This window comes from Cygnus atratus, chromosome 5 (assembly GCF_013377495.2).
Source record: "Cygnus atratus isolate AKBS03 ecotype Queensland, Australia chromosome 5, CAtr_DNAZoo_HiC_assembly, whole genome shotgun sequence".
In the NCBI taxonomy this organism is placed as follows: Eukaryota; Metazoa; Chordata; class Aves; order Anseriformes; family Anatidae; genus Cygnus; species Cygnus atratus.
The window spans coordinates 64,003,913-64,031,044 of NC_066366.1; the positions used below are offsets into that span (position 1 = coordinate 64,003,913).

Genomic DNA, 27,132 nt, shown 5'->3' on the forward strand with positions numbered 1-27,132 from the left:
CCTTGCAGTCATTTGGTTCTGCAACAGAAAGGAGGAGCTTGGTAGAAAAAAAAAGGGCAGTTTTGGGTTAAAGCATGTTCCATGTGCAGTGGGCTCATATCTCCGCTGTGTAGATGGAAGAAGGTCAGGGAGTTTCATACACTGAAATCTGCTTCAGACAGTTTCTTTTAACTAAAGGGGCAGAAGTCACTTTCTCCTTCCCAGCCTAAAAAGGGCTGTCACATAATGTCCTCTCTGTTTATCGTGAAGGTGTGTGCTTCTTGCTTACAGTAGCTGCTGCCCCAACCATTGCTTTCCTGAGAACAAAATTAATCTAGTGAAAAAACAGGCTGAAGGGATATTTTTTGTTCCTCTGGGGTTATTTTTAAGATGACTTTTTCCAAAGGCTCAGATATCTTTGGGCACGAAGAAATGCTGCACACATCCCAATGAAGTTGTGCAAAGAGCTGTCTTACAGCTGTTGGCATACAAAGGAGGACTTTAATCTCAGGCAGGGATTTGGGGATTTTAGCAGTGATCAGGAGATTCTCCTCATCCTTGTTTTCTCAGCAATGTCAGAGGGCAGCGACTGCAATCAATGGCAGTGCAGTGCAGTACGAGCCCCCAGCCCTGGCACCACGTATATTTTAAGGTGTGCATTTACTCACCCTTTCTGTGTTAGACATCAGGGTTGCAGTATACGAAAAAGACTGTTAAGACTTTGTTTTCCATCAGCTGTTTCCAAGGAAGAATGAAAAGATGCCTCGCTAAATCTATTGAAAATATTGAATGGTGACTTAAAAAGCAACCGCTAGTACTGCCAAAGCATCTCTGATTAAAACAGTGCTACCTTTGGGGCAAAGCGGTGTTTGAGCAGCTGCCTGCTGTGTATCGTGGCCTGGAAATCTCTCTTTTCTTTTAGGGTTACTTGTTGGAATATATATGTATGTGTATATATATATACATATGTATATATATAAAGGATGATTCCCTTGCACTTGGTTCTGCAGCAGCACTGGCTGCTCCTCCCTTCACTCCCTGTGTCTAGCTGATGAAGGCAGTCACTCAGTATGTTCCAATCCAAACCCTAAAAAGACAGATTTTTTTAGGAAATTGATGCTTGGTTGCCTTGATTGTATTGCTGATTTTCTTTCTTTCTCTCTTTCTTTCTTTCCTTTTTTTTTTTAACCAAGAAAAATATTTTGTTTCAGAGTAAATAACTTTATAAATATTTTGTTTATTAATTAATATTTGTTATTTTAATGTATATATACAATAATACATATAAATACTCTCTTGATAAAGACCATATTTAAAACGTGTTTCATTTTTTTAATGTCAAATGTGTTTTTCTTATCTGCTGCTTTCTTTTGGGGCAGGAGTAGTTGGTGGAAGCTGAGAAAAGTCAGGCACAATATTATTGAAGTATTTCAAATCTGTATTTTTAGTCAAAAAATGTAAAGTCTGTGATTCCTACTCAAGTTGCGGGAAGGCTCAATGAGAACATGGAAGCTGTACGGTGAAATATGGCTGAGTGTCCCAGGGCATCTGCTTAAGCCAGTAAAATACTGTCAAAGCTAGTGATGGTTCAGAGAACTTATGGGCATGTACAAATCAGACAAGTACATAGGTCATGGCATGACTAGATGGGTCATAACTTTGTCATTCTTTAAAGACTGAATCATTTTTAAATAAATTGCTCATAAATAGTCTTTGACTTACGCCTGTTTTACAAGAAAAGAGAAAAGGAAGGAGGGATTTGCTAACTAAAGACCAGGATCATATGGCAGAGTAATGACAGCGGAGGGGTGGGATTTCCAAATCTGCAATAGCACCAGCGAGAGTAACAGTGAGTGTTTGGGAAACTGCCTCCTCAGAAGCAAGTGAGTATCTGTGTGATGGATTATCGTGTATTAGTCATATTAGTTATTTGCTTATGCTATGGAGTGGTAGATGCAACTTTTCAATTAAAAGTTTGCATTATGAGTAGAAATGGCTTTGACTTCTTGGTGAAACAGCATTTATTGCCCTCCCGTATTATTCACACTGTGAGTAGACACACAGAGCACGCAGGGTTACTTCTGCACTGGAAACCAGGGGGTTCTGAGCAGAAGAGTAGGTTATGATTATCAAACACTGATAAAATGCATCTGGATGAGCAATTGTTTTGTGCCAACCTGTGTGAAAATATTGCACTATCTGAACTATGTAGACATTCACTTAATCTACCGCCTTGGAAAATAATTTTTTTAATTTTATTATTTATTTTAAGATAGTATAGAGGCTTTCTCAATCCTCTACCATAAAGAAGCATGGATGCTTGTTTGGGATTTGAGGCCAATACCTGCCATAGGGTGTCCTATGAGCCCAGGGTCCCCCTTTGCCACCTCTCCCATGCTGAAAACAGGGGAATGGCAGTGCTGTGGCAGCAGTCGCCATGAAGGTCATAGTGGTAAGCAGTGCTGAGGGCCTGGACAGCAGGTGCTTCATCTCTAAGGATGGATCAGATAGATGGTCTCAGTCTCCTAAATTCACTAGAGGCCAGCCCAAAGCCTGCAGTGGAACCTGCAGTGGCTGAAACCACTGTGGACCTCTCTGTATAAAGGTCTTGAGGCTCAGCCATCTGGCATTCCTGTGCTCGGCTGTTTGATTAATGCATTAGCATAGTGTCTGAGAGTCGTCTTCGGAGTTCATTCAATAAGTTACAATGCGGTATTGATCAGCGTGTTTTCATGTGTATGTTGAGTTAAAGCTAAGGTAAATAATGAACTGAGTGAAATCAGATCGGTGACATTTCTGGGGAATATCTTTTAAGAGGAAATCGAGTCAACTATTCTTTTCATTCTTCAGGCATCTCTACATACACTACAAAATGATTTACTTATTTATAACTACTCTTCCTGCCACTGAAACATACACGTAGTTGTATTTTTCAAGCTGAAAAGCCTACCTCTGTTTACAGCCAAACATGTTCCTGTAAAAATGCTTTCTAAAAAGAAGATAACTACATCAATGCTAAAACTTGGGGGGAGTGGAAGGCTTTTGTATTTATAAAAAAGATGAAAGTGATAGTACCTAAATATATGCTTCTGTATATATTTAATAAATTACATAATTTTATCAGTTACATAGATGCTGATAATACAACACCTTATTTAGATTATATGGTCTATGACAGGACAAGCTGTATTCCACTTCTTGAAACATTTTGTGTGACGGGAATGGGAGGAAGAGAGAAGTCTTGCCATTACTTTTTTTTCCAGCTAAGAATCAAACAGAGGTGTTTTTATAATTCCAGTTACATATAGGGAAATAGAGCATGCAAGAGATTCAGTGAGGTGAGCATCTTAAATACTGTTTTATGATACCCAAGCATTTGAAAAATATATGATGAAATTGTATTCTGCAGCTCATGGAAACTGTTTGTTCCAAAATTATTCTGCAGCACATTTATATGGATTATTTAAAAAGCCCAAGAGCCAAGGGTTTATAATAGAAGTACAGACAGATTGGGACTGGTAAATATAGCAGTGCTAATAGCGTCTCTCTTGCATGCAGGCTGAGCGTTGTAATGTGGAGTTGGGCATATTTGCTTTATCCCAGAGCAGCAAAACCATGTGAGAGTTATACAGGTCACCTGGCAAGAGGGCAAAGCCACTCAGGCTTATGAATTTAACAAGTCAGAAAGAGATGAAAACATTTCGGAATTATTATTTTTTAATTTCAGCCTCTGAAGCTCACACCTGCCATCATTTTCAAGGGGAGAAGAATTTGCTGGTCATGATTTTTTTCATTTTGATGCCTTTTGTAGAAGACTTTTGTCCAGGAGAAGTTTCCGATGAGAGGAAGGCTGACCTCTTCCTCTTCAAGCTCCTGTGCAGGTTATGGGGTCCTGACCCCAGTCCTGGGCCAGCACTGGCTACGATGCAACTTTAATGCCTGTGCACCCTGAGGGAATGCCCTCCCTCCAGCCAAGGCAACCCTGGCCAGTGTCCACCAAGGTGGACCAGACACCTTGGGGCCACCTTGGTATCCACCATGGGCCACCCAACTTCGTGCACACTCAGGAGGGCTGGAGGCACAGCGTGTCCGGCTTGGGTGCTGCCGAGGCTGCAATGCCTTGTACAGACTGGGCCAGTGTCAGCTCCAGGTGGCTTGGTAGGCAGCCTGCCTAGCAGATCCCATCAGAGCAGCATGTAAATGTTTCTTGTATGATCATTTGATCATCTCTGGACAATCTTTGGGGACCACAGCTTGGGAAATAATAGCCAAATATTTATATTGTGTCATTCTCATTTTTATGAATGGTTGTAGAAGATTTGGCCTTCATCCTGGAACAGAATTAGCGGATGGGGGTGAGAAGGGACAGCTCTGAGAAGCTTCAGATGAGACATTAATTCATATTTATGCAAATATCGTATTTGTGGCTTCTATATGCAGGAAAAAACTACTGCTTAAAGCATAGGTTCTGGTCTGGAATCGAATATTGTTTGTCCTGGCCACCAAATCAGTGTGACCTGACAGAGCAGGAGGTACCTGGGGACTCTTTAGAGGTCTGGTGCACTACACACGATAGCTTACTGCACCGAGTACTACAGGCAGGGGCTCAGCACATCCAGCCTGGGTGTTGGCAGTGTCCGTATCCACCTAGCTGTCACCTCCCATAAGGTCTGTAAGCCTACCAAATGTAGCTGAAGGTGAGAATCATTTGACAAAATGTGGGTACCACAGCAGTGCACAGCCTAAATAAAGAGGGGTCTTTCAAATGAAGCCTTAAATTTGTTTCTGTGTATAAATGATCTGCCAGTGCTGATGGTTCCACATACTAATGTGGTTTGTCTGTAAGTTTATTTGCCATCTTCCTCTAATACAAATTATTTTTTTCTACTTCAATTCCTTTTTCCTATGACTCTTGACCCAGGCTTTTCTTCTATTCTAATTCCTTTGAAAAGACTCCCTTCCGCAGCAGCAGGGTGGTGGTGGTCTGAGCCTCAGCGGGAGGTGGAGGAGGAAGAATTCACTTTATTCCAGGGAATTTCACCTAGGGCCTGTTTTCTGGTTAACATGGCAAGTCACTGGTGTCTAATTTTCACAGAGGGTCTGCATTCCCACTGGACATAAAATGCAAAAGCCTTTCAGTGACTGCTGGTCAGCCCACATCACTGCTGGAAGCAGGGGGTTTAGCAGATTGGGTGGTGACAGTGGATATTATATTAGGCCCGTTGCCTGGAGATTTCTTTACAGCGAAATGTCCCTTGCAACCTTCTGGAATAGTTGAATTTTGCTTGTTCACTCAGGGGGCTGTGCAGCATTTACCGAGTCAGTACCAGAGGTTCTTTGTGTTTCACTGCGGGACCTGAGCCTCTTGTGCACGGCTGTGTTCGGAAGGCAGCTGTGGTTGTAGTGGGCTGGCGTGGGCACTTTGATGGCTCTGACATTGAAAAGCTCTCTTTAAAAAGTCTTCGCATTTCAAAAAATAGTTGTCAAAGATTTTGTAATTGCTGTAAAAGGCATTTAAGAAAACGTGAAGAAATAGGTGTTCATCATTTGTGGTTTCAAGCGACTGCTTCAGATTGGATTTTATGGTTGCCAAGATAACCCATCAGCTGTTTCAAAGGTGCTTTCCAGTGTGCCCTCATCTTTCATGAATATGATTTCAGAAAAAACTATTTGTGTTCAGTGCAAGAGTACAGCAGGCTTTTTTGGTGAGCTTTGTTTGTTAATGGGGAATTTTTCTGCAGCCGTTCCAGCTGTGTCACTGAGGGTGGCTTGAGTTGTTCTCCACAGCTCTGCTAGTGGCATTTGCTTTGTCTGGTGTTTCCATCAAAAGTAATCAACTATTTCTAAGACAGGGTGATAAAGACAAGATTACAATCTCAGGGCTCTTGGATGAAGTGTTTGATTGTAAGTGTGAGCTGTTCAGTTTTCCAGAGAGGTTCCCCAGGACCTCCAATGTTAAGCACTGGCTGCTGTGTACACGGTTCCCAGGTTAGCAATGAGATCTAGACTCTGCTCTTTTTTCCAAATTGCAGACTTCAAGTAACAATCTTTTTTGGTGCTTGCTCAGATCAGGTGGACCAAAACAGCAGGAAGTGCCTCTGACAGATTTCAAGACTCGAGCGTCTTCAATGAAACCCTGAGGATAGCCAACATCCAGCGACACCAAGGAGGCCGCTACTACTGCAAGGCCGAGAACGGCTTGGGCTCGCCGGCCATAAAGTCCATACGAGTGGACGTGTACTGTAAGTAAACCGCTTGGGACCTTCTTACCATGCTCTCTTAGAAAGAAGTGACTAGTTTTTCTGAAGTCTGGTCTAGAAACCAGAGCGCTTCAGGGCAGATTCTGCAGCTTTTATGGTCAGAAGTCTTGTGGCTGCTCCCACTGAAGTCAGGTGGGGCTGCTCTTGTACAGACATATCTTAACAAACAAATAAATAAATCACAATACTATGGTAAGAAAGAGGAAGTTGAGGTCCAACTCAGTCTGCCTCTATATCAGAGGAAGATTTGTCAGCAGCATGCATGGGGTGAAGATCTAGCACATAGTACAGCCCTTAATCTCGTGTATGTTGGCTGACCTTGCTGTCAAAACTAGTAAGAGAGCAAATACAGATGCTTTTTTGTTGCTTTGCTTTAATTGGTCACTAGGGCTGATAGAAAAATAGGAAACAAATGAAAACTTCATACTGCAATCAATGTATCCCATGTGCTTGAACAAAAGAAAATAAAAACAAAAAAAATGCCCATCTGACCTGCACAAACTCCAGGGTCAGATGAGGCACAGCTCCAGTTCATAGTCAGACAGCTTTTCACTATAGGTTCAATGGTAAACTTCACGTTTAACTGTAATTATGTGATTGGATTCAGCTGTGTGAAAGTGAAAAGATCTGAAAGCCCTCATGCAGCTGTGGTTTTGTGCACACTTCAAGTTAAGAGTCTAGTTAAAAGTCTGTTTGAAATACTTCAAGGTGGAAAATCTTTGCAATATACGTTTGGAGACTCTCATATAAAGAAACATGTTCACATGCACATACGTAGTTAAACTGAGTCCTTCAAAAAGAAGCTTGTCTTGTGACTAGATAAGCATTGGGCTTTTGCTTTTCCCAATATACCCTCTCTCTGTCGGATGAACTTCAAGATGTTTGCTACTTCACAGACCCAAATGGTGGTGATTTCTGTGGTTCAGTTATGGGATGGTGGAGAAGGGCAGTTGCCTCCTGGGGGATTTTCTTGCCTTGCAGAAATTTTCATGAGGCTCTCTTAGCCTCATGATTTGCTTACCAAGCTGTAACTCATACTAGTGCCAAATTTCTACATCTTTTATAAACAATAACCAAATGAGTAATTGCTCATTAGGTTGTTGAAGTCCAATAAATACGCAGACAGACCCTGCTGACTGCATTCAAGCACACCAGGCAGAGCAGGTACAGCACTCGGTACTGGTAACAGGGCTGGCCTGAGGCTTGCAGTGTGGATGAGGAGGCGTTCAGGGCTCGGCGGGGTGCTTCGTGGTCCCACTGCTCTGGCTGACCCCGTCTTCAGGCTGCCTGGTGAGCCGCCACCTCCTCCAGGACGCACGGCTGCTAAAAGTGTTCCGTAGGTTGGCTCCATGTAGCTGTTTGATTAAAGTCCTTAAGAACAAAAAATTAAGTCTCTTCTTGATGGCGTTTGAGTACCTCTTTCTTGCCCCAGTGCCCATGGGTGAGATTGTCCTTCATCCTTAATTTTAGGTGTGGCTGTGAACTGGTGGTGGCAAGCATGGTCTTGAGGCTGGAGTGCTGTGTGATCTGAACAGGAAAGGTTTAGAAAGGTTGTTTGGAAATTCTGGTTTTTCTCAGCTTAGATTGAGACTTCCTTCTGGTAGACATCTTTTTCCTCCCGTTGTGTTTTGTTTAGCTATTAATGTGTGTTCTTGGATTTGCTGTCTGGGATTTATTATGTTTTTGTTGTTTTGTTTTGAACATCATATGCTGCTTCTTAATGCACCTCAAATACAGATGTATTTCTGGAACATGACAGACTTCAGGTTCCAGCTGTGATTAAATCCTAGGTGATTTCTCATCATATGCAGGCTGATATTTCACCGGGTATTGTCATCTGTTAATGGTTAGATATTTGTAGGCGGGCATTGCTGGTGCAGTAAGCTCAAGGTACCGGTGTAGATTGGATCTAGCTGTGAAGAAGATAGGAGAGAAAACCCTGTACACCACAGAAGTCAGGCAAGTTAAAGCTCATAAGAAATCGAAGTATTGGAAAGTGCAGTGTTCCTGCTGAAATTTCCAAATAGCTTAAAATAATGATGTTTTATCAGTGGATATTTTGTTTTGATTTTCTGTTCATTTAAATACCTGCAGGAGGGAGCCAAGAGGCCGGAGCCCTGGCACAGGCTGCCCACAGGGTCTGGGGGCTCCTCGGGGACATCTCCAGCAGCTGCCTGGCCGTGGGGCTGTGCACCCTGCTCGGAGGCCCTGCTGGGGCTGGGGGGGGCAGAGGGGCACCCAGAGGTGCTCCAGCCCCGGCCGTGCGGTGATTGTGCAATGCTTTATAGACCGTACGTTGTGTCAGGGGCTCTCAGCAGGACTGTTGGGTGTGGGTGTGTTTTCTTGAATAATTGCCCGTGAGAAGCTTTTGCTTAGAGACCCTCCAAATGAACCAGAAAGGTTCAGAGTACTCAGCCATTGTTTTATATCAAAATGTTTTTTATTTTGTTGTTAATGAATGTTTAGCAGGATGATGTAGAGAGAGGCAATTTTCCTCATGGATTTAGGTAACTTTCAAAAATAGACCTTTGAAACAAGACTATACTCACTTTTTGAACACAAAACTTTATCAATGGAGCAAGAAAAAAATGCCTTTAACTTTGCGATAAAATCACAAAATCTCTTTAAGTAAACAACATTTTTATTTCTGAAAAATCTATGGATGAAAAGTCGCCATAAAGAGAGAAAACCATATTATAGTTGTATTCCACGTTAGTTTTGGATCCAAGAGCACTTTTGAAGAGCTAATTTAAGTCTTCAGCCTCTAATTTAGGATTTGAAAAGGCGCTATATTTGTATAGCTTGGAAATGAATTGTTGAAAAAAAATCCACAAAAAAGTCTTTGCCTCCTCATTCATCTCCATTACTGGTACGCTGGCTGGGTGGGAAATTTTAATATCCACGCTGGGTTGGAAAATATCACTCTCCAGTAATTTCCTGGGTTTCATTTTCCCGTTAGCTCTGGCATTCGGCAGCACTGGTAACCCCGCTTGCTGCTGCTGCAGTAACTCGTGGTACTGATAGAAATGGTGGCGGAGCCTGGCCTTGGTCAGTGTGAGGGGAGAGGGGAAGGTTACTTTATTTTTATAGACTTCTTGCAGTCTTGAAAATACTTTCAGGTTTGTTTTTACAGGAAGGCTCCATCAGAGGTCTGCCAGATGCTTTGCACAGATCTGCAAGTGTCGAGTGGCTTATCCGTTAAAGAAGTCTCAAAACATCGTTATCAATTACCAATGATTTCAGACTCCAACCAAACCTTCTGACCATTTGGTTTGTTATATGGCTCCTCGGGCACTGGGGCCGAATTCCCAGTGTGCAGGGAGGCGCTGGCTGCAGAGTGGCCCCAGAAACCTGCCTGCAGTGGGGCACCAGCAGCTGGTGCTTGGACTCTTCTGTGTGTTTTGGGTCTTACCCATGACGTGCCTGGGAAATGCAAGAGGGACCCATGTCCTGTGAAAGCCTTTGTTCCTTTCTTTCCCCTGGTGCTTGTTTCTATTTGGGACCATCCACAAATGGTGCTTACCAGGTCTCAGCTCACACACTGCACAGCAGGACCCAGATGGACAGGTTCATTTGGTGTTTTGAAGTAAATAATATTTGTCTTCATAGCTGTATCTTATTCCTTCATCTCTGCAAGTACAATAGAGGCATAATGGCTACTTGGTATTATTTTGGGGGACTCCATAATTCTGATTTACCGTTTTCTAAAAACTATCCGGCTATTACTCTGAATTATATGCTGCTTGAGGGCATTTCTTTTATTGCTGTTAGGCATTAAAAAACAAGAAACAACCCCCCCGCCCCCCCCGACATTCGATAACTACATTCATGGGTAAGGATCAGAAGTAAGGAGTTAAACTAAACACGTGCAATTGTTCTGAAAATAGCTGGGGATAGAATTCCTCTGCTGGACTGAAGGGAGAACAACTACTTAGTGAAGAATGAGTATTTTGTGTTGTTTACAGCCAAGCAGGTAACTGTGTGTCCCAGCGGGCTGGTTTTATTTGGTTCTCATCAGACATGCCTGCTAGATTGCTATATCTCAGAGAGCTCAAGGAATGTCCTATAGAGGCACCATTCCCATCATGGTGCATTCAGTCATGACACTGCTTTTAGTGACGTACCAAGGAAAGGGAGGAATTTTCTTGGCACTTCTGCAGGTGAAGGTGCTGGCACTATGCGTACTTCATTTAAAGCTACCAAGAGTAATGCTAAACAAGGCTATGATCTCTTCTGTTCCTTTACCGTACACAGATCTAAGTCAAACCATCAAAAAATGGCAGTCCTGTTTGGTCTGCTGTCAAAGTATTTCAATGTTTAAAAGTGGAAGGAAGAAAAATGAGGAATCCGTGTTGCCAAAGTTCTCATTTCATCTGCTGCTCTTGGAAACAGAGGAGCCTGTGCCTGTTCCTGGGCAGGCACAGAGCTTCCTTTGAACACTTTCCAACTCCTCACCAACTTGGTTTTCTTTGCTAGTTTCTTCTAGAAAGATCTCCTTTCTGCTTTCTAGGCGGGGTGGGACTGGTAAATAAAAGAGTAACATTCACTTTCTCAGAAGACAACTTTCTATCCTTACCTTATTTATTGAAGAAAAGAACATTTTGCTCTTCTGGCTTTGGCTGAAGATCCTCTTTTCTTGCTTCAGGTTGAAAGCAAGGCACCTGCTCACCTCTGCAGTATATTCTCAGGAGGAAGGCTTCCATTCCTGCTTAGCCACCAGGAGAAGAAACTGCTGCAGACATCCAAGCTGTGTTCATCCTAGGCTTGAACTCTTTTTCTTCTTCTTTTTCTGGAAGTATCCCTTTAAAGTGTATCTTATCTTTCATCTTTGAAGAAAAAGCTTTTGTACTTGACTCCTAGGAACATTTTTGCTTGAGTTTTGGAGGACACGTTCCCATTTTATAAGGAAGGAAGCCTACTGTATAAATTAAGTCTTTTGATTTAAAGAAGCAGAGCACTATCAGGGATTTTATGCTTGTTCCTGAAGGACAATTTACCAGATTTTTAACAAAAAGGAAAAAAAAAGTACTAAATTGTTGCATTGAAAATGTATTTTTTTTAACCCTCTTACTTCATAGATCCTTGTTGGACACAAGGCCAGACTGCACAACCTGAGTAAAAGAAATTGAAAAGAATTTTAATTTATGTTAAAAGTTTTCTGCAATGAATTCGGAAGTCAGGATGAAGAATGTGTATCAAACAGATTCAGTGCACAGATATGGTGAGATTTTATTGTGCAGTATATGAGAGAGAGACGCTGGCAGTAAACATTGCTTGTTGAGGAAAATCTGCAATTCCAGGATCTAGAGGTTGATCTGGGGCTTTAGGAGGAACAACCCTTACTTTTGTTCACAGATCCACTTAAATCCACTGCAGCTCTGTTTCCAGGACCCCTCCCTTTACACTGGCTGAGTTAGAACGTGTTGGTGTGCGTGTAAACTCTCACTGTGCTTAACACGTGGGGTGGTCGTAGGTATCTTGGGTCTCTGCTTACCATCTGAAAGGTTTCTCCAATTATTTCACTTCCCAGTTCGAATCTAACATTCCAGTTTTGTATGGTTTGCTCATGTGGCTTCAGCTTCTCTGACGGTTGTCAAGGTATGTGGCCGCAGCAGTTGCTTTTGCTGTCCATCATCTCCATTGCCACAAGGAAGTTTTTATTGTAGACAAATTCAGTATCTGCCCTAGGCTACCCATGAACATCATCAGACAGCCTCAAGACTTGTTAGCAAGGACCGGGGGTGCTCAGGATCATGTCCTAAGCTTGTGATGGCAGCGAGGATAAGATCAAAGCAAGATCAAGCCTTGGACCCAACTCCAGGCCCAGTCTTCATGCCCTTATATTGATAGGGATCATCTCAATCTGAAGAGCACTGCTTTCAGAGGTGCATTTTCTTGCACCAGTGCTTGTCTGAGCCCAGAGGTTTTGTGTGACGCAGCTCCTCCTGCGGCTGCAGCCATCCCCGAGGGGTTTCTCTGCGGCCCCGCAGTCGGGGTGGCACCTCCGGGGCTGCAGGACTGAGACGTGTTCCGTGCTGACAGATTATTTCAGCAAACAGGGAGCATCACAGCTTCCCTGGCTTGGGACGACACAAAATGCTGCTGATAATGTGTCAAATGACATAAATATCAAACTGCTAATCTTCAGCATTGGAGTGCGTCTCCGAGTAGCGTGTGCCATCACAGCTCTGCGCGAGAAGTGTTATTCAGAGGGAGCGCGGGGCTGTAATTCAGAGCTCACGACGCTGGCTTCCCTTCTCAGTCTGGAAGAAGATATTTCAGGGAAACGCTGAGCTCTGTGCAGGGGCATTTAGTTGCATCGCCCTGTCTCTGTCATTAACGTTAATGGCAGTCATATTGCTCAGCCCCACACGCAGCAGTCCAGGTTCACCCCTAATTTCCTGCCCACGGCACAAATCTTGTTGTTAGCACGCAGAATCAAATTTTATGTCAATAATTATTTAATTCCTAACAATTTATTTGCTGGGCCACTGCAGAAGTACTCTGCATCGTGCCCTAGCAGGTCACTACCATAGCATTTGAATGTGCCTGACGGAAAGCCTTAGCTTTGCTTTATTTTTTCCTTAATGGCACAGAGACGCACACAGCTAGTATGATATGCTTATTTATGTAGAGCAAAACAGTCCAATTTATTCTTGTAAGGTCGTCTGCAGTGCTGTAGGAGTCAGAGGGGTGGGTGTGATGAAGGTAACCGAGGTGAGGGAGGTTACAAGAAGCTAATGAAGACGCAGGGCTGGGAATGGGGAAGGGACTTAACCAAAACTGCCAGCTGCTCCTCACGCTGCCCCTTGTGCTCCGTCCTTCTAAGCCTTCCCTGTTCACCACGGTCCCAAGAAGCCAAAGAAACCAGATTTAAATTTCGTGAGATGAGGAGGAGGCGATGCTTTCTGCTGGAGTGCTATTTTTGTTCTGGATAAGATAACGACGTAGTCTTGTTGAATTACAAGGAGGCTGCCCTTCGATTCCCTCTTGCTACAGTGCTAGTATGTGGGCAAGTCCACCGGGCACCAGGAAGGAGAGAAAATGGGGAAACTTCTACAGAAAAATATCCAGAAGCGAGCTCTTGTACAGGAACTCTACTGAAGCAATTCCTGCATCAGTTCACAGGAGGGATTTGTAGCAAAACCCCGTTGTATGCACACAGCGTCATTGGTGGTAAAAGCGAGTGTTGAAGATGGTGCTTTCTGGTGAGCCTTACAGTATGCCCTTATAATTGCCACGTTTGTCTTTCAGCATCCCATGTTTTCCAGTTTCCATTGTATGAGCGTGTTAAAGAAATTGCTTTCACAAACCTGAGGCACTCTGCTTTCTCCATCCTAAATAACCCCCAGATTTTAAGTTATAGGCACTGGCAGCATCCCGTTCTCTAGATCTGCATGTTGTTGTTGCTGCTAGAATTCTTTTTAATGTGCAGAAATGTGCTTTTAATGTGCAGAAAACTCACGTAGGGAGAAGAGATCATGCTTCCTGTAAAACAATAACACATGCATTCCTGTAAAACAATCATACACACAGCTCTCCAAGACTTTACAGAAAATCTGCAGTTGCCTCGACTGTTTAGGGGGCTTTCAAACGTGGTCTCCTGCGCCTGCTCAGGGTTCCCTGTTGCTGGCACAAGCGGCTGGTGCGGCACATGGCCGGCTCCCGGCGGGCTCTGCAGTGGGGACGCTGCCCACTGGGGCTTGGCTGGCACCTTCAGCCCATGCGTTTGTGGAGCATCTCGTCTGCACTTTCCTCTGCAGATGTTTATATCAGTCTCCTGGTCACAGCAATTAAGATAAAATTCAGGGAATGAAAATATAGTTCGGCTGCTTCATTAGTTTTTGCCCTGCCTCTCTGACTTGTGTTTGCCTTGTTCTGGCTGCAATGAATCGTGTTTTTATTGCAGTGACATTTTTAATTTCCATCTCTGGTATCTAGTGATATTCATTGATATGTTATTTGATCTTCCTTTCTGTCCTTTCATTTATTAGAAGCCCAGTGACATGCTTAAATCCTCATACATATGGTTGGATGAGAGATCAGAAATAATGAATGCAATTTTTTTTTTTTTTAAAAAAAGGAGGAAAGTTAATATAAGGCAATACCATCAGCATTGTCATATAAGGACAGCAAATATATTCATCTTTCATCACTTTTTTGTATGATACAATAAAAGAAGATACTTGGAAATGAGATATTATACAAACGGAAAGCATTTAAAAGCTTTCCGATATTGATAATTGTAATCTTTCAACATGATAGAAATATAAATGTAATCTGTGGGGCTTTGCTTATGCCCGGTCTGAGGTCAAATTTGCGTGCTGTGATGCTGGGGGCTCTGGGAGGGTGGGGGCGGTGGGAGAGGGGCAGCGAGCGGCGCTGGGGGTCTGGGCTTTGTCTGGTGCTGGATCTGCGCAAGCCTCCTGACAGCTGAGGTATCTGATAGTGGAGGTATTTTCACCAGCCCCTGTTCACCTCCTACCTCATAGGAAGCACGAAACAAAGACTTGGGTCCAATCCACATGCAATATGTGTATTTTGGAGCTGTGGACGTGTTTGGAAAGTGAGAGCAAGCTTCATTGTGAAGCAAGGCGAGGGAGTGCTGCAGCCTGCTCCTGTCGAGCAGATGCGTCGCCACACTTGCACACGCAGTGCTCTTTGTGGGAGCAGCAGAGACGCTGCAGAAAGGTGGGTGTTGGTGTGGACCCGTTGGTGCTAAGGCACGTCGTGTCGGCTTCCCGGGTGCTGGCAGGGCAGTTGGGACTGTGCTGCTGCAACTCACCCAAGGAGGTGTCACTTGGGGCATCAAGCAGCAAGCGGTCTTTTGAGAGAGAGCTTTTTGAGAGGTCTTTTTGAGAGAGACCTTTGCTTGGTCTCTGGGGCATGGTCGCAGCAGGGTTTTTGTACGGTGAGCAGCTCGTGTGAGCCAGGAGCAACTGTGAAAGCCGTGGGCAGACGTACTAGTGCCCAGACTCACTACCTGCTGGTTTCTGCTCCCCGTCTTTTTGGCTTGGCAGCACCATTTTGAAACACTCCTGCTCTAACAGGCAAAAAGGCATTGTGCAAGGTGCTTGGGCTCACTGAACCTGCTGCGGCCATGGATGCTCACCAACACCACAGGTACCTGTGGGGGCTGGCCACCACACAACTGACCCACCCACAGCTGTAATGGGAGCACGAGGGAGTGGTGGAGGAGGAAATCACTGACACCCAGTGCTGCTGAAGGACTTTTTTTTTAATATATGTATGTATATAAATTAAATCATCCCCTTGGTGCAGAGTCACTGCTGCAGTGCCAGGGGGTGGCTGAGGGCTCAAACCCCTTTCTGAGGACTTGTGCGGTGGCTGCAGCAACAGAGCGGTGTCAGCAGTCTTTGAGCACAAACCCAGGGGCAGGCCAAAGCGCAGGAGCACGGAGAGATGTGTCAGCTTGCCAGGACTGGGGCTAACATCACGTAAGAGCTCAGCACCTCTCATTTTAACTGGTGAGTAGTTAATCCATTTGGTACAGCCGCATAAACTGCCAACAGGGAGCTGGTGAGATGAGGAGTCTCTTGTCACTCGCTGCGTTATTTGTGTCCTTGTGCATGCGACTCGAGATGGTGTTCACCCATTATTGCCACCAGCCCGTGGATCTTCTCATCACCACCTCTCCCAGTGCTGCTGTCTGGTGGGCCATGCTGGATGTTGGCATCTCAGGGAAATTATGGCTTTCCCTAAAACAAATTTGAAACGGGGAAAATTTCTTCTCGCTGTCGTTACTTTGGCCATTGCTTGTGCCTGTGTCTTCCATTCCCCTGGGAGAATCCGCCTGTCCCTCTCGATCTTGCTCATGAATTCTTGCTGGACGGTTGGATACAGAGGAGAGCTGCCTAATTATCGCCTGAGGAGGTACAAGATTGCAGTGGAGGATGCATCTGGGAGGCTGAAGGACAGATGATGATATCTCACAAATAGATCAGAGGCTGCTTAGCGGTACTTGCCTGAAATTAGTTTCCTGCTATGTCTGTGCACGTTATCCGTGAGGGTAGGGAAAAGCACCCAGGCAAGGGTGGGAGTGTTGCAGAATTTCAGTGAGAAATGAAAAAATCCATGATCTACCCTTTATTATCCTAAAAGCAGTTTGCCTGAGGCATACAAGCAGAAATGCCTTTTGTAAAGATTTGTCTTTTTTTTTTTTGTAATTTCAATGCACATGTAGACTTTAAGAAGTTTTCTGTAACTTTTTATCCTTTTCTTTTTTCTTTCTTTTTCTTTTTTCCTGAAAAAGAACATGCCTGAAGATTGTACTTTTCTTTGCACAAGACCTGGTTCATTCTGCTTTCTATATAGCTGTCACCCATGCAGGTATAGAGGTTTCTGCTTCCCCTGGAAGGCAATATGTTGTGCTCTCCAGTAATATGTTGTTGCTTGTTTCAATTGAGGTCTTGCTCCCTGGCATGGGAGAGCAGGCTGGGCTCCCTGCTGCGGGGTTCGGCTCTCGTGGAGTTGTTGTGAAACAAGATCTGGAATACATTTACATGGGAGCCAGGAGAGCTAACCCAAACCGGACTGCCGCTGGGGTCACCGAGGCCATCCCTGGTGGTGCTCATCGTGGCAGCTCAGACTGCTTGAGGTGCTACTGGTAGAAATCACATTTGAACCTTTCCTGCTCAGCCTAGCAGTGAAAGATGTTTTCCTGATGGATACAAGAGGTAAGAAGCTGACAGTAAGCGTCTTTAGGAAGGTTAAGCAAAGCACAGCGTGGTGTCCGTGGACATTATTGACAGTAGTGGGCTACGGCAGCAGCAAGGAAAAGTAAGGAAGGACGTAGCTGTGTATTGTGGAACAAGTGAGGCAGCTGTGCCATAAAATATTAATGCAAATGTGGAGCACTTACAGTAATTTCAATACCTTTTTACACCCCCAGCAGTCACAGTATTCAGACTGAATTAAATAGCTTTGCAGTGACTGTTAAATGTTATCAGCTCCTTACTAGCTTGTGTGCATTTTTATTTTCTACTATGAAAATCTTTGTACAAGCAAAAGAAAAAAGAAAAAAGCAAGCCTGATGTTGTTCGTGCTGATGAAAGGTTATATTTAATGCTTGTAAAATGCCAACAAAGTACTTGCATGTTCAGAATTGAGCCAGAATGATAAAATGCTCTGCGTGCTTCATGCACTGCAAAATTCCTGGTTTGTGGCACACTTCTGATCAAACCCTTTATGGTAATTTTTTTAAAACTTACATAATTGTGCACATCTAATTTTTTCAGCTGTGTGGAAAACCCTGCTTTGCCCAGCCACGCAGTTTAACCTCTTGTTGCTCCTTTCATGCTTTGCCAGGCTCTGCACAATGGCCTGTTGCAACTTAATGCTCATAACAAACACTTCTTCCTTTAAAACTTGGTGGGAAGTTGAAATACCAGGAAACAGCCTCAAGGCACAACCCGAAAGCTGGCTGCTGCCCCAGGCGCTGCGTCCCTTTGCGGTGTGTTTGAGCGGAGTCCCAAACAGAAAAGGGCGGAGATGTTTTGCCCCACATGGTTCCATTCTCCTTCCCTGAGTTTGTGCTCATTTTTCTAAAAGTGTTTCGCTTCAGGGTGCTTGACAGAAAGTTGTTCCAAGTGTGCTAAGACCACATTATTCAGAATGAGGGCAGCATTTAGATGGGTTTCTTTGTCCATTTCTGTAATGCAAATTGTCTATGTATCTTCTGTTTTCTGTTTGAAACATGCAATTGAAAATGCAGACCCCAACTGAGGTAGGTGGATATGGAGATTCCCCATCGGGTGCTAATATGGGAGCTGCCTGGATGCTCCTGAGTGCTGGAACTTACCGTGAACACTTAATGCTGACCTGGGGAGGTGGCACGGCAGGGTTGTTTGCGTGTGATTCTCACTGCCTTGTCCAGCCATTTCGGATCCCCTTGAGGCTGGAGGCCTGTGTCTGTGTGCTGCTCTGCAGGGCAGACAGAGCTGGTTAGTAGGGATGGAGGGAAAATGGTTATGGAGGGGAGGAGCCTCCCCAGAGTTTCTGAGATGGGAAAGCAGATGAGTACTATAGCCCAAGAACAAAGGTGGTACAATCCCTGCAAGCCCCTGGGTCTGTGTGTGTGATTTTCTGGGCTTGTTACATTTCCAGGAGGGTGCCGTTTGCAGGAACGGATTGCTGGTCTTGTTTTCTAAGAGCTGGGGACTCGCACTGAGGAACAGCAGCAGCTGGTAGTCAGGAGCCCTAGTAATGTGGCAGTCAGCGTCTGCATCCCACTTTAATAACAGAAGACGGAGTTTTCTGGGTGTTGGCAATGTAGAGCAAGCAGGAGCAATGCTCACGTCTCCTGCACTTGGCTGCACCTGTGGGATGGAGCACCCGGTGAACGACACCTCTCCCGGCTCTGATGGGAAGAGAGTGGGATCAGTACGAGTTTATCTGCGCTCCAGTACTTCTGTTGCCAGCCATGCCCGGGGTGAGGCCTGCATTTCCCATCACCTGCTCGCTCAGGAAACACGAGCACCAGAGGAACACGAAACCGCAGCAGCTGCCGCGAGTGCCCTGGAGGCACGCAGAGGAGCAGAGCGGTGGGATTTGGCTGACAAGCCAGACTCCAGGAAGGAAAGAAGAGAGAAGCAGCGGAGAGAAGCATTTCAGCAGGCTGTTGGAGTGCAGCTTCATTATTTCCTTTCATTGCCACAGCAAGCTGTTTCGGGTGCTAATTGCAGCCCCATCAGCTGAGAAGACCACCGCGAGGCTTCGAGGTCCTGCTCCACCTGCCGTGCCTGGCAGCTCTGCTCACGGTCACCTTTTACAGGCCAGGGGCTGGGCTTCGTCACAGCCCAATTTCCCGCTTCTCTTGTTTAAAAATCATTTAAAATGCAGCTGCTATTTTAAGCCTTGGCAGCCTGCTGATGGCCTGATCTGAAATGATGTTGGTTTGCCTAATAGCTTGGGATTTTTATGCAGTAGGTGTTGGGACTGCAGTGTCCCTAATAGCATATTTTAGAGTTCTGATGGATTTTTAAATAGCTTTCCAGCGTTAAGGCAGGCTTTCCTGTAATCTGCACTTTCCAGTAAAATAGGAGCCTGGTTACCTACTGATCCGTAGTTTTCAGGATATCTATCCATGCCCCTTCTTTTCCACTCTTTTTCAGTATTTTTTGCCTTCATTACTCCATCAAGCTCCATTTCAGCCTGCACTGACAGAGACCCCTGTCAAACTAAGCTTTGTTTAGAAAAAAAAAATCTTTACTTAACCCTCTCTTTGAAATAAGGGAGAGTAAGGCCAGAGAGCAGCTATGGGTAAGCAAATGTCCCAAGGTATTAAGTGCTTCGTGGCTTGCTCACAGGATTTGGGGGGATGCTTTTTTTCCCCAAATCATTTTCAGTTCAGGCACACAACTGTCAGGTAGGTCACTGGGGTACAATGTATAGGAAATTCTATTGCATGCAGGTTTCCAGAAAAAAATCCATTGCTGTTTACATTTCCTTTCCTTTCGTAGAAGTATTCACATTGTCTGTGTTTACTGAAAATAGGAACATGTGCTCCTGTGATGCCCTAACACTGTGAGATGGGAAGGGGCACCACCCAGAACCTCTAATGGGAAGTAAGAGCATGTGTAGTGTCCACGTTTAATGTGTTCTGTTTTATCTTGCTCCAGTGTGCCGGAGGCACTTCTCATATATTAAACTGACAGTGGTTAGGGTAAAACTGTAACTCTGCATAACCAAAATTTGAACAGCTGATCTCAAATGGCTTCTCACTGCCTCTTGTGGTGGCCTGGATACTGCTTCCCACCCCTGAGTGCTGTCTTTCAGTACATTTCCATGCTTTAAGGCCTTCTTTGACCATTTGTTTTTTGCAACTCTGTAGGTGTAATTATGGTTTGGTTTGTAAAATATCAACAAAAATCCTGTATTGCTTTTGTGCTGGTGGGGCTCTGGGAGGCCTGCGGGAGGCTTAGCTGCAGGGCAGCTGGAAAAGCTATCTGAAACCAGAGCCAGGGCAGCCTGGGATTACCCGGCAGGATTTTGAAACAATGACCCATGATGACAATTTCATTAGTTAAAAACGGGTATGACCCCTTACTTGTGCTCTGGAGAGAGGTCTCCAGCAAACGGGGGTAGAAGGAGCTGGTTCCTATGGCCCCCTTCCCCTCATGCTCAGCCTTGGCTCCGCCGCGCTCCCTCCTGGCGTGTTTGGCACTCACTGCCAGAGGTTGGTTGTTGAAATGGAACAAGAGTGCCAGGCAGCTTTTCATGGTGGTGCCTCCCGGGTTCGTTATGCGTGGTCTCCAGTCCCTCTGGAGGCTGGCGTCCATGCATGTCGAGTGGCACCAGGTGACACCAGACCGAGAAGGACCGCGGCTCTGGGAGGCGGCAGCTTTGCACTCGGAAATGGCCTGGACAGGTTTGAAGAGATCCAAAACGTAGGCTGCAGTTGGGTAAGAAGACAGTAGGATCTCCACTCTTACCTTTTGCAGAGGAAAATAGGCGGCAGTGGACTGCAGCAGGAGGGTCTGTGAGTTGCAGCGACTCTGAACGTAGCGATATTGTGCTTGGCAGGAGGCGTGGGGACGTTGCTGGTGTGGGGGAAGCAGCCCCATGGTGCTGGTGTGTCCTGGCATGGGGGCAGCCTCAGGGGAGTGAGAAAGGCCAGAGGAGTGGCTGGTGGGCCGGGAAGGTTTCTGGTGAAGGAGTGAAATAATTTATGAGGATCACTCTGGGTGAAGAAGAGAAGCACAAGGAGGGGTAGGCAGAGTGCGGTTAGTAGGGGCCTTTGGATGGGCAAAAAAGAAGGGGAATATTTTTTCAAAGAGATCCCCAGAATATAAGACAGGCAGATTGGCTTAAGTTGCAGTGAGAGATCTGGGTTAGACAGCAAGAAAAGCTGTTTGATGTCAGAGATGGACAGACAGAAGACAGGCAGGGCCCTGGGCAGAGCGCAGGAGCAGGCAGCACGGGCAGTGCCCGGCCTCCTCCGGACACCGGCAGGGGGGCCGGGGTGTGACGTGGTTTCCTCACAGGACCTTCAGTCCGAGGTGGCTTCTCTGTGAGTAGGAGAGTGCAGAAAGTCCATTGGAACACACATTAAGTAACTAAACTGGGAAAAAAATACATCCATCATATAGGTATTATGTTAAGTATTATTCTTTTTAAGAAATGTATCTCAAAAGAGTTGCAGATAGACTGCTGGTGTTAGTCTTTTTTTTTTTTTTTTTTTTTTTTTTCCAGTGAAACAACTGTTTTTCAAAGCAGAAAAATTCGAACCAACTCAGAGGCCACTTACTTTATTTTTGCATACATTTGTCAATACTGAGAGGAGTTTGCGTGTGTTATTTAAGCTTGGACTTGAATTCCTATGTAGTTACAGTGCTGATTGTGTTCATGCTGGATCTGGGAAACCTACTGAAATAAATTACCACAGAGTTGGGCCCACTGTGTTTATGAAACTGCACAGCCCAGCACCAGTGCAGTATGCAAGGCTGAATGGCATGGACTGATTTTAAATTAAACTGATGAAGATGAAATGTGTTAAAATATCCCAACAGAGGGCTTATTTGCCAGCTGTTTGATTGTTTTCCTCTGGCATTATCTGTGAAGCAATTACACATGAATAAAAACTTCTTGAGATGCTTTCAAGGAAATATTGACCACTAACATTTTAATTAAGGCACATTGAAGCAGAAACATTTGAATCAACAATATGGACAATAGCAAAGCAGGTTGGGTTTCAAAAAAGGAGGCTTGTTTACCACCCTCCTAATAACACATCCAGTCTGTACCCTTGACTGAAGTGTCACTATAAGCTAGCTACATACGTTCATTTTCCCCTCTTTGTCTTAAAAATAATAATAAAAATTGGAAGGAAAGACAATTTTGAAATAAGCTTAGCCAGTCATTTACATCCATAAACAAAACGTGTCTGTGCATTGAACTGGTGCGTGGGCGCTCGTGGAGTGGCTTGGGATGGCTCGCAAGTGCGCCCACCTCCTCACTGGTCACGACCTCAAGCTGGGGTTGCTGCCATCGCCTCGCTGTGCAGCATTTCTCTGGCGCTGCTGCTGAAGTGAGGAGAGGAAAACGTGTTCTGTGTTCTGCTGGAGAGGGAAGGATGGACACAACAGGGGTCTTGGGTGTGTGTCCGAGGTGCTACTTCAGGCAGGTCCATGCCCTTGCTTCAGTTTAGCCACAGCCTGGTAAACCTGAAGCAGTGGTCCTGGGTCTGGTGACTGTACTGAAGTGTTCAACAGGAAAATCAGCCCTTTCCTATGCAAGAAGGAGGATGCTTTTAATGCTCAGGAGTCGTCCTGTATCCACCTGTATTCCTCCTGAAAGCTGAATGCTGCTGCACACGGCAGGGTCATGGGGCTTGGCCTGGGGAAGTTCATTGCCACTACATTTTACACTGATGTAGTTTGCCCCTCAAAAAGAAATATATCATTTTCAGGAAGCCCTCAGGAAATTTTCTGCCCAAATGTTTTTTCTAAGGTGTATGTGTGATGATGGGGAAGATAAATAGCCCTCATGCCTTCAGTCCTCTGTCGAAGTGCTGCTGAGCCTTGTGCTGCCCATGCCTCGCCTGGTGCCTGACTGCCCAGCCTGGCCGGCTGCACTCCCCCAGGGCTGGGTGACCCCATTTTGGTGAGGTGCTGCCCTCCCCTCCTGCAGCACCTCCAGGTTTGACTCCACAAGCCAAGGAGGATGAAAGTGAAGCAAGTCTTGGATCAAGTACTTAGGCCTTCTGAATTAAATGGAGCAAGATGCTCTTCTAAGGTACGGTAGCATTTAGCTTCTCAGGTCACAGAAGAACTTTTGGAATTTACCCATGATAAACATGGATATTTATAAAAGAAATCTTGAAGAGAATTTGGGACCTGTTGCTCCCATGGGATGTTTCTCTTTCATCAACAGGATCACAATGGTAAAGTTTTCTTGGGAGTGCTACAACCCCCGATTGTTTGTATGTGGTGGGATGTGCGCCCGGGTGCAAATGGCCTTGCCTGAGCCCCTGGTCCAAACTGCTCCTCTCAGCAGCAGTGGGAAGGATCAGGCTCTTCAAGAGTGCAAGGGAATCATCCTCCTGCAGGCAGGGAACACGGTAAGGTGGGTCGCACTCACCTGCCTTTCCCTGCTGTTGCGGCCCCAGCCTGCGTTAACCTGTGCGCGGTGCCGGCACGGCCTGGAAAAGCCTCAGTGCGACAGCCTGTTAGTGTAAATGGCAGCTCAGTGTGTCGTGGATGGCATTTCCCTCCTTTTTTAATAACTCTACAGTAACTCTTATACTTAACAATTAGACACCTGGGTCTAAGAAGAGGAGTAATTTATGGTGCTTATACTTTTATGGAGTATTTAGAAGCAAAACAGCTGTTTATAGGCAATCTGCACAACCGCTGCTACTTGGCTTGGCTCGCACCCTCCAGTGAGTTCAGCGAAGCAAGCATCACTTCAGCTTAACTCTGTGTTGGAGAGATGGCAGTGTGCAAATGCAGGATTTGTTGTGGGGAGCTTACGGGCATTAAGGAAAGAAGCAGTTTATTAACAGCACCTGGAGATCACCTTCCTGCTGGATAATTTATTCTGTAGCAGGAGCTCGGCCGGGTGGACAAGCCCCAAGGAGGCATGCTTTGCTGAAGGGTTCGTTTGCTAATTCTGGAAATTGGGGGTTAGCTTTTTAGTAAGCAGCTCTCCAGAATAGACGAGACTTAAACCAGAGCTGGAGAGTCTTACAGCACTGGTCCCTTACTGAAATTTTTGCTGAAAATGGGCTTCTGGAAACATTGAGTAGAAGTGTGGAGTTAGCAGCACTGGCATGTAAACATCTCAAGGAAACCACTTCATAAAAGAGAGGCGGGGTATTTTTGTTCCTTTTTTGAAAGAAAGGACAGCTCTGGGCATGTGACAAGACTGCCCCTTTAAATACAGGAATTGCAAACCGCATCCTAAAGCTTCTTCAGTGGGTGCCATTTGAAATTCAGCCTACGTTGCCCCCGTGCCTCTCCTTCAGTGTGTGCTGTTATCCACAGTATCTTCTTCCTTACTTGAGGAAATACTCCAGGGTGTCAATCATTTGGGGATGGCAAAATGTTGAGCTTTAATAACCTACTTGAGGCTGTCCTCGGTGTGGAGATCAGCAAGGGGCTTGGAGTCCAATCAAAAGCATTCAACCACACCTGATTCTCATCTGCTTGTGATACGGGTGATTTGGTGATGACCTGATTTTTACAAGTATAGTCATTATTTTCTGGGCTAGACCATCATCGAATTTAGCTTTTTAAATGACCCATTATGTATTAGGTATGGGCAGTGTAGATAATAAAAAGCAGCTGAAAGTGATGATGTGTTTAGGGTTAATCAGTTAACTGGGATCTTCTGGAACCAAGCAGTGACCTTCCTTATTGCTTTTTTATGGGTTTTGTGGATAGGGAACACAGGCAAAATGCATAAGCCATCTTAAAATAACTTCTTTGGAAGACTGGTCTAGAATATTAAGGAGTACGGGTATTCTACAGGAAACATTAGCTTTGTTTGCATGACCACTTGATCTCTTACTTTGGTTTAAAAAAAAAAAAAGGAACACTGTTATCTACATTTCTAATTTTGTTAAATAACATATATGAAAAATACTAGCCACATGCTTGGGCTATGATTCTATTTATTTCCATAACTTAATTAAGGAGGAACTCAGCACAAGCTGTCACCTTGAGGAAAGTCAATGCTAGTCAAAAACACTTTTTTCATAGGGTTGCTTTTTTAATCCTTATAACTCAATGAAATCAGTATCTTGAAACTAAACTTTGGAATAATTCACCTGGCTGTACATGTGAATTAACCCTTTATTAAAATGCATCCAGTGATACCTCTAAATGCTGCTGCTTCAGCCTTTCCACAAAGTGTTCAGTTGCCACCCTCACCTCCCACTCTTGAAGTTCTCAGTGGCTATACTTGCTCATGCTACCACACTCTCTCTCTCCTGAAATAGAAAAATCTGAAGGAAACCTGAAATCCCATTGAAAATAATGCAACAACTTCGTGAAGGTTCCACTGCAGCCCATTGGTGTTTGCTGGACATTTTTAAGGCTAATTACTGTTCTCAAAGATTTTAAGCACATTTTTTGTTAGTTAATAGAGGAAAAATAAATCTAAAGTACCTGCCTGATTAATTCTATGATTAGGTGATCTATTACTCAAAAGTATATCTAGGTCTGTATTTCTTTATTTTCAAGGATCTCTTGCAGATGGTCCCACAGAAAACTTCGGACATGGTACTGAGCAGCATGCTTGTAGATGATCAGCTTTGGGCATGGGGCTCGGATAGGATGATCGCCAGGGATGCCTTCCAGCCTCAACTATTGTTTCTGACTTAACGCAGAGTATATATTGCACTTTGTAATCTATTGTAAACTAGATTGAGCTGTAGATTGAGAAGAATGTGAGCTATTTTTGGAGATTTAAAATGATGCCACGTGAAGCAAAGATCTTGTTGCTGTTTTTATACTGGATCAACAGCTTTCCTGTGTCTTTCTCTTCACTGATTACTCTGATCTCTCCAATTTCCTTGAATGGGAGGAAAATGAAAGGGCTGAGATACAGGGCAGAGCAGAATAATGAAATCCAAACTCAGGTCACTTCTGTGAGGTACCCAAAAAATGTTATTCACAGTAGATCAAAAGGTATCAAAGTAGATCAAAGAGATCAAAGATAGCCTCCTATCTTACACGTCTTGCATGTAGTAACATCAGTGGATCACACCTTAAGCAGCTGATGGACCAGATCCCCTGATTTTTGCACAGAATCAGAGAGAATCAGTCCTGTGACCTGGAGGGCTGGTGGGAGCATGCCGTGTGCTATTCAGAGAGAGACAGACCATCTCTCAGGTTCAGCCATGCAAATAAGAGGAATTGACATCATGGCTTTCCATCTTCCCAGACGTGTAATCACGCAGTACATCCATTGTCCATGTAAGTGGAGTGGGTGAAAGAAATAACTTTATAGTGCCTGCGTCCTTCCTGTCCTGAACAGGTAGACATTGGGCATGCTAATGAAAATTTTCATTAAGTTTGATTCAGGAGTAAGTGAATGGAACTTGATAAGTTCTAACTGTAAACCTCTTCCACGTACTGTACTTGCCTGTCAGGCACCTTTGCAAGCCACCATGTGAAGCATTTGCTCCATCCTGGCCTGCACCCTGCCTGGGGTTTATGTAAGCCTGGCCGAAGTCACATGCAGAAAGCCCTAATAAAGATGCAATTTGCTGTCTTCTTACCCAAAGGAGGCAGAGCAGAGCTGGAGTTGCTGCAGTTACTGTTGTTGTCACTGTACCCTTAAACATCCATGCTGGGGTGGTGGCACAGAGGAAGACAAATTAGGGCAGCACACGTTTTTCAAGGTAACCAGGCTACTTCTGCCGATCTCACCATTTAAGGGAGCTCATGCCACGTGGAAATAGTTGCCTTGTGTGCTTAGGTGCAGAAGTCAGATTCTGCTCACCTTGCTCATCGGAGTGACCCTTTGTGTTAATTTGCCTGTTTCTGGCCCACCCTGGCTCTGTGGGGTCAGAGCTCCCGGCCTGGTGTTTCGGTTGTGTGTGTACAAACCGATACCAAATGGTGGTGGTAGTGATAACAGCTGTAAGGAGAGCATGAATACAGATCTTTTTTCTTCAGCTTCAGTGAAGTCATTTGTCAACCACAAGGTCATTCCCTTTGGTTTCAAAACCCTTGCAAGGAAAAACTCAATTTCATTTTCTGAATGATCTTTGGCTAATTAGTGTTGACTGGGTAGCTACATGTTAACAGACCAGCATAGCTGGAGCTGCTAATGTCTGAGCTTGGACTTGTCCCTCTTTTTTTTTTTCCTTTTCCTTTTTTCCTCTCTCTTTGAGCTATAAATGCACTTTGAAAGGATTAACATT

General features: G+C 44.7%; 1 protein-coding gene across 1 annotated transcript in view; it reads left to right on the forward strand.

The window, feature by feature from the left end:
- Positions 1-27,132, forward strand: part of MDGA2 (MAM domain containing glycosylphosphatidylinositol anchor 2) — a 334,490-nt gene that overhangs the window by 126,511 nt on the left and 180,847 nt on the right. The window contains exon 3 of the mRNA XM_050711142.1: positions 6,047-6,221. Coding sequence (XP_050567099.1) covers positions 6,047-6,221 — 175 coding nt within the window. The remainder of the gene's footprint in view (positions 1-6,046; positions 6,222-27,132) is intronic.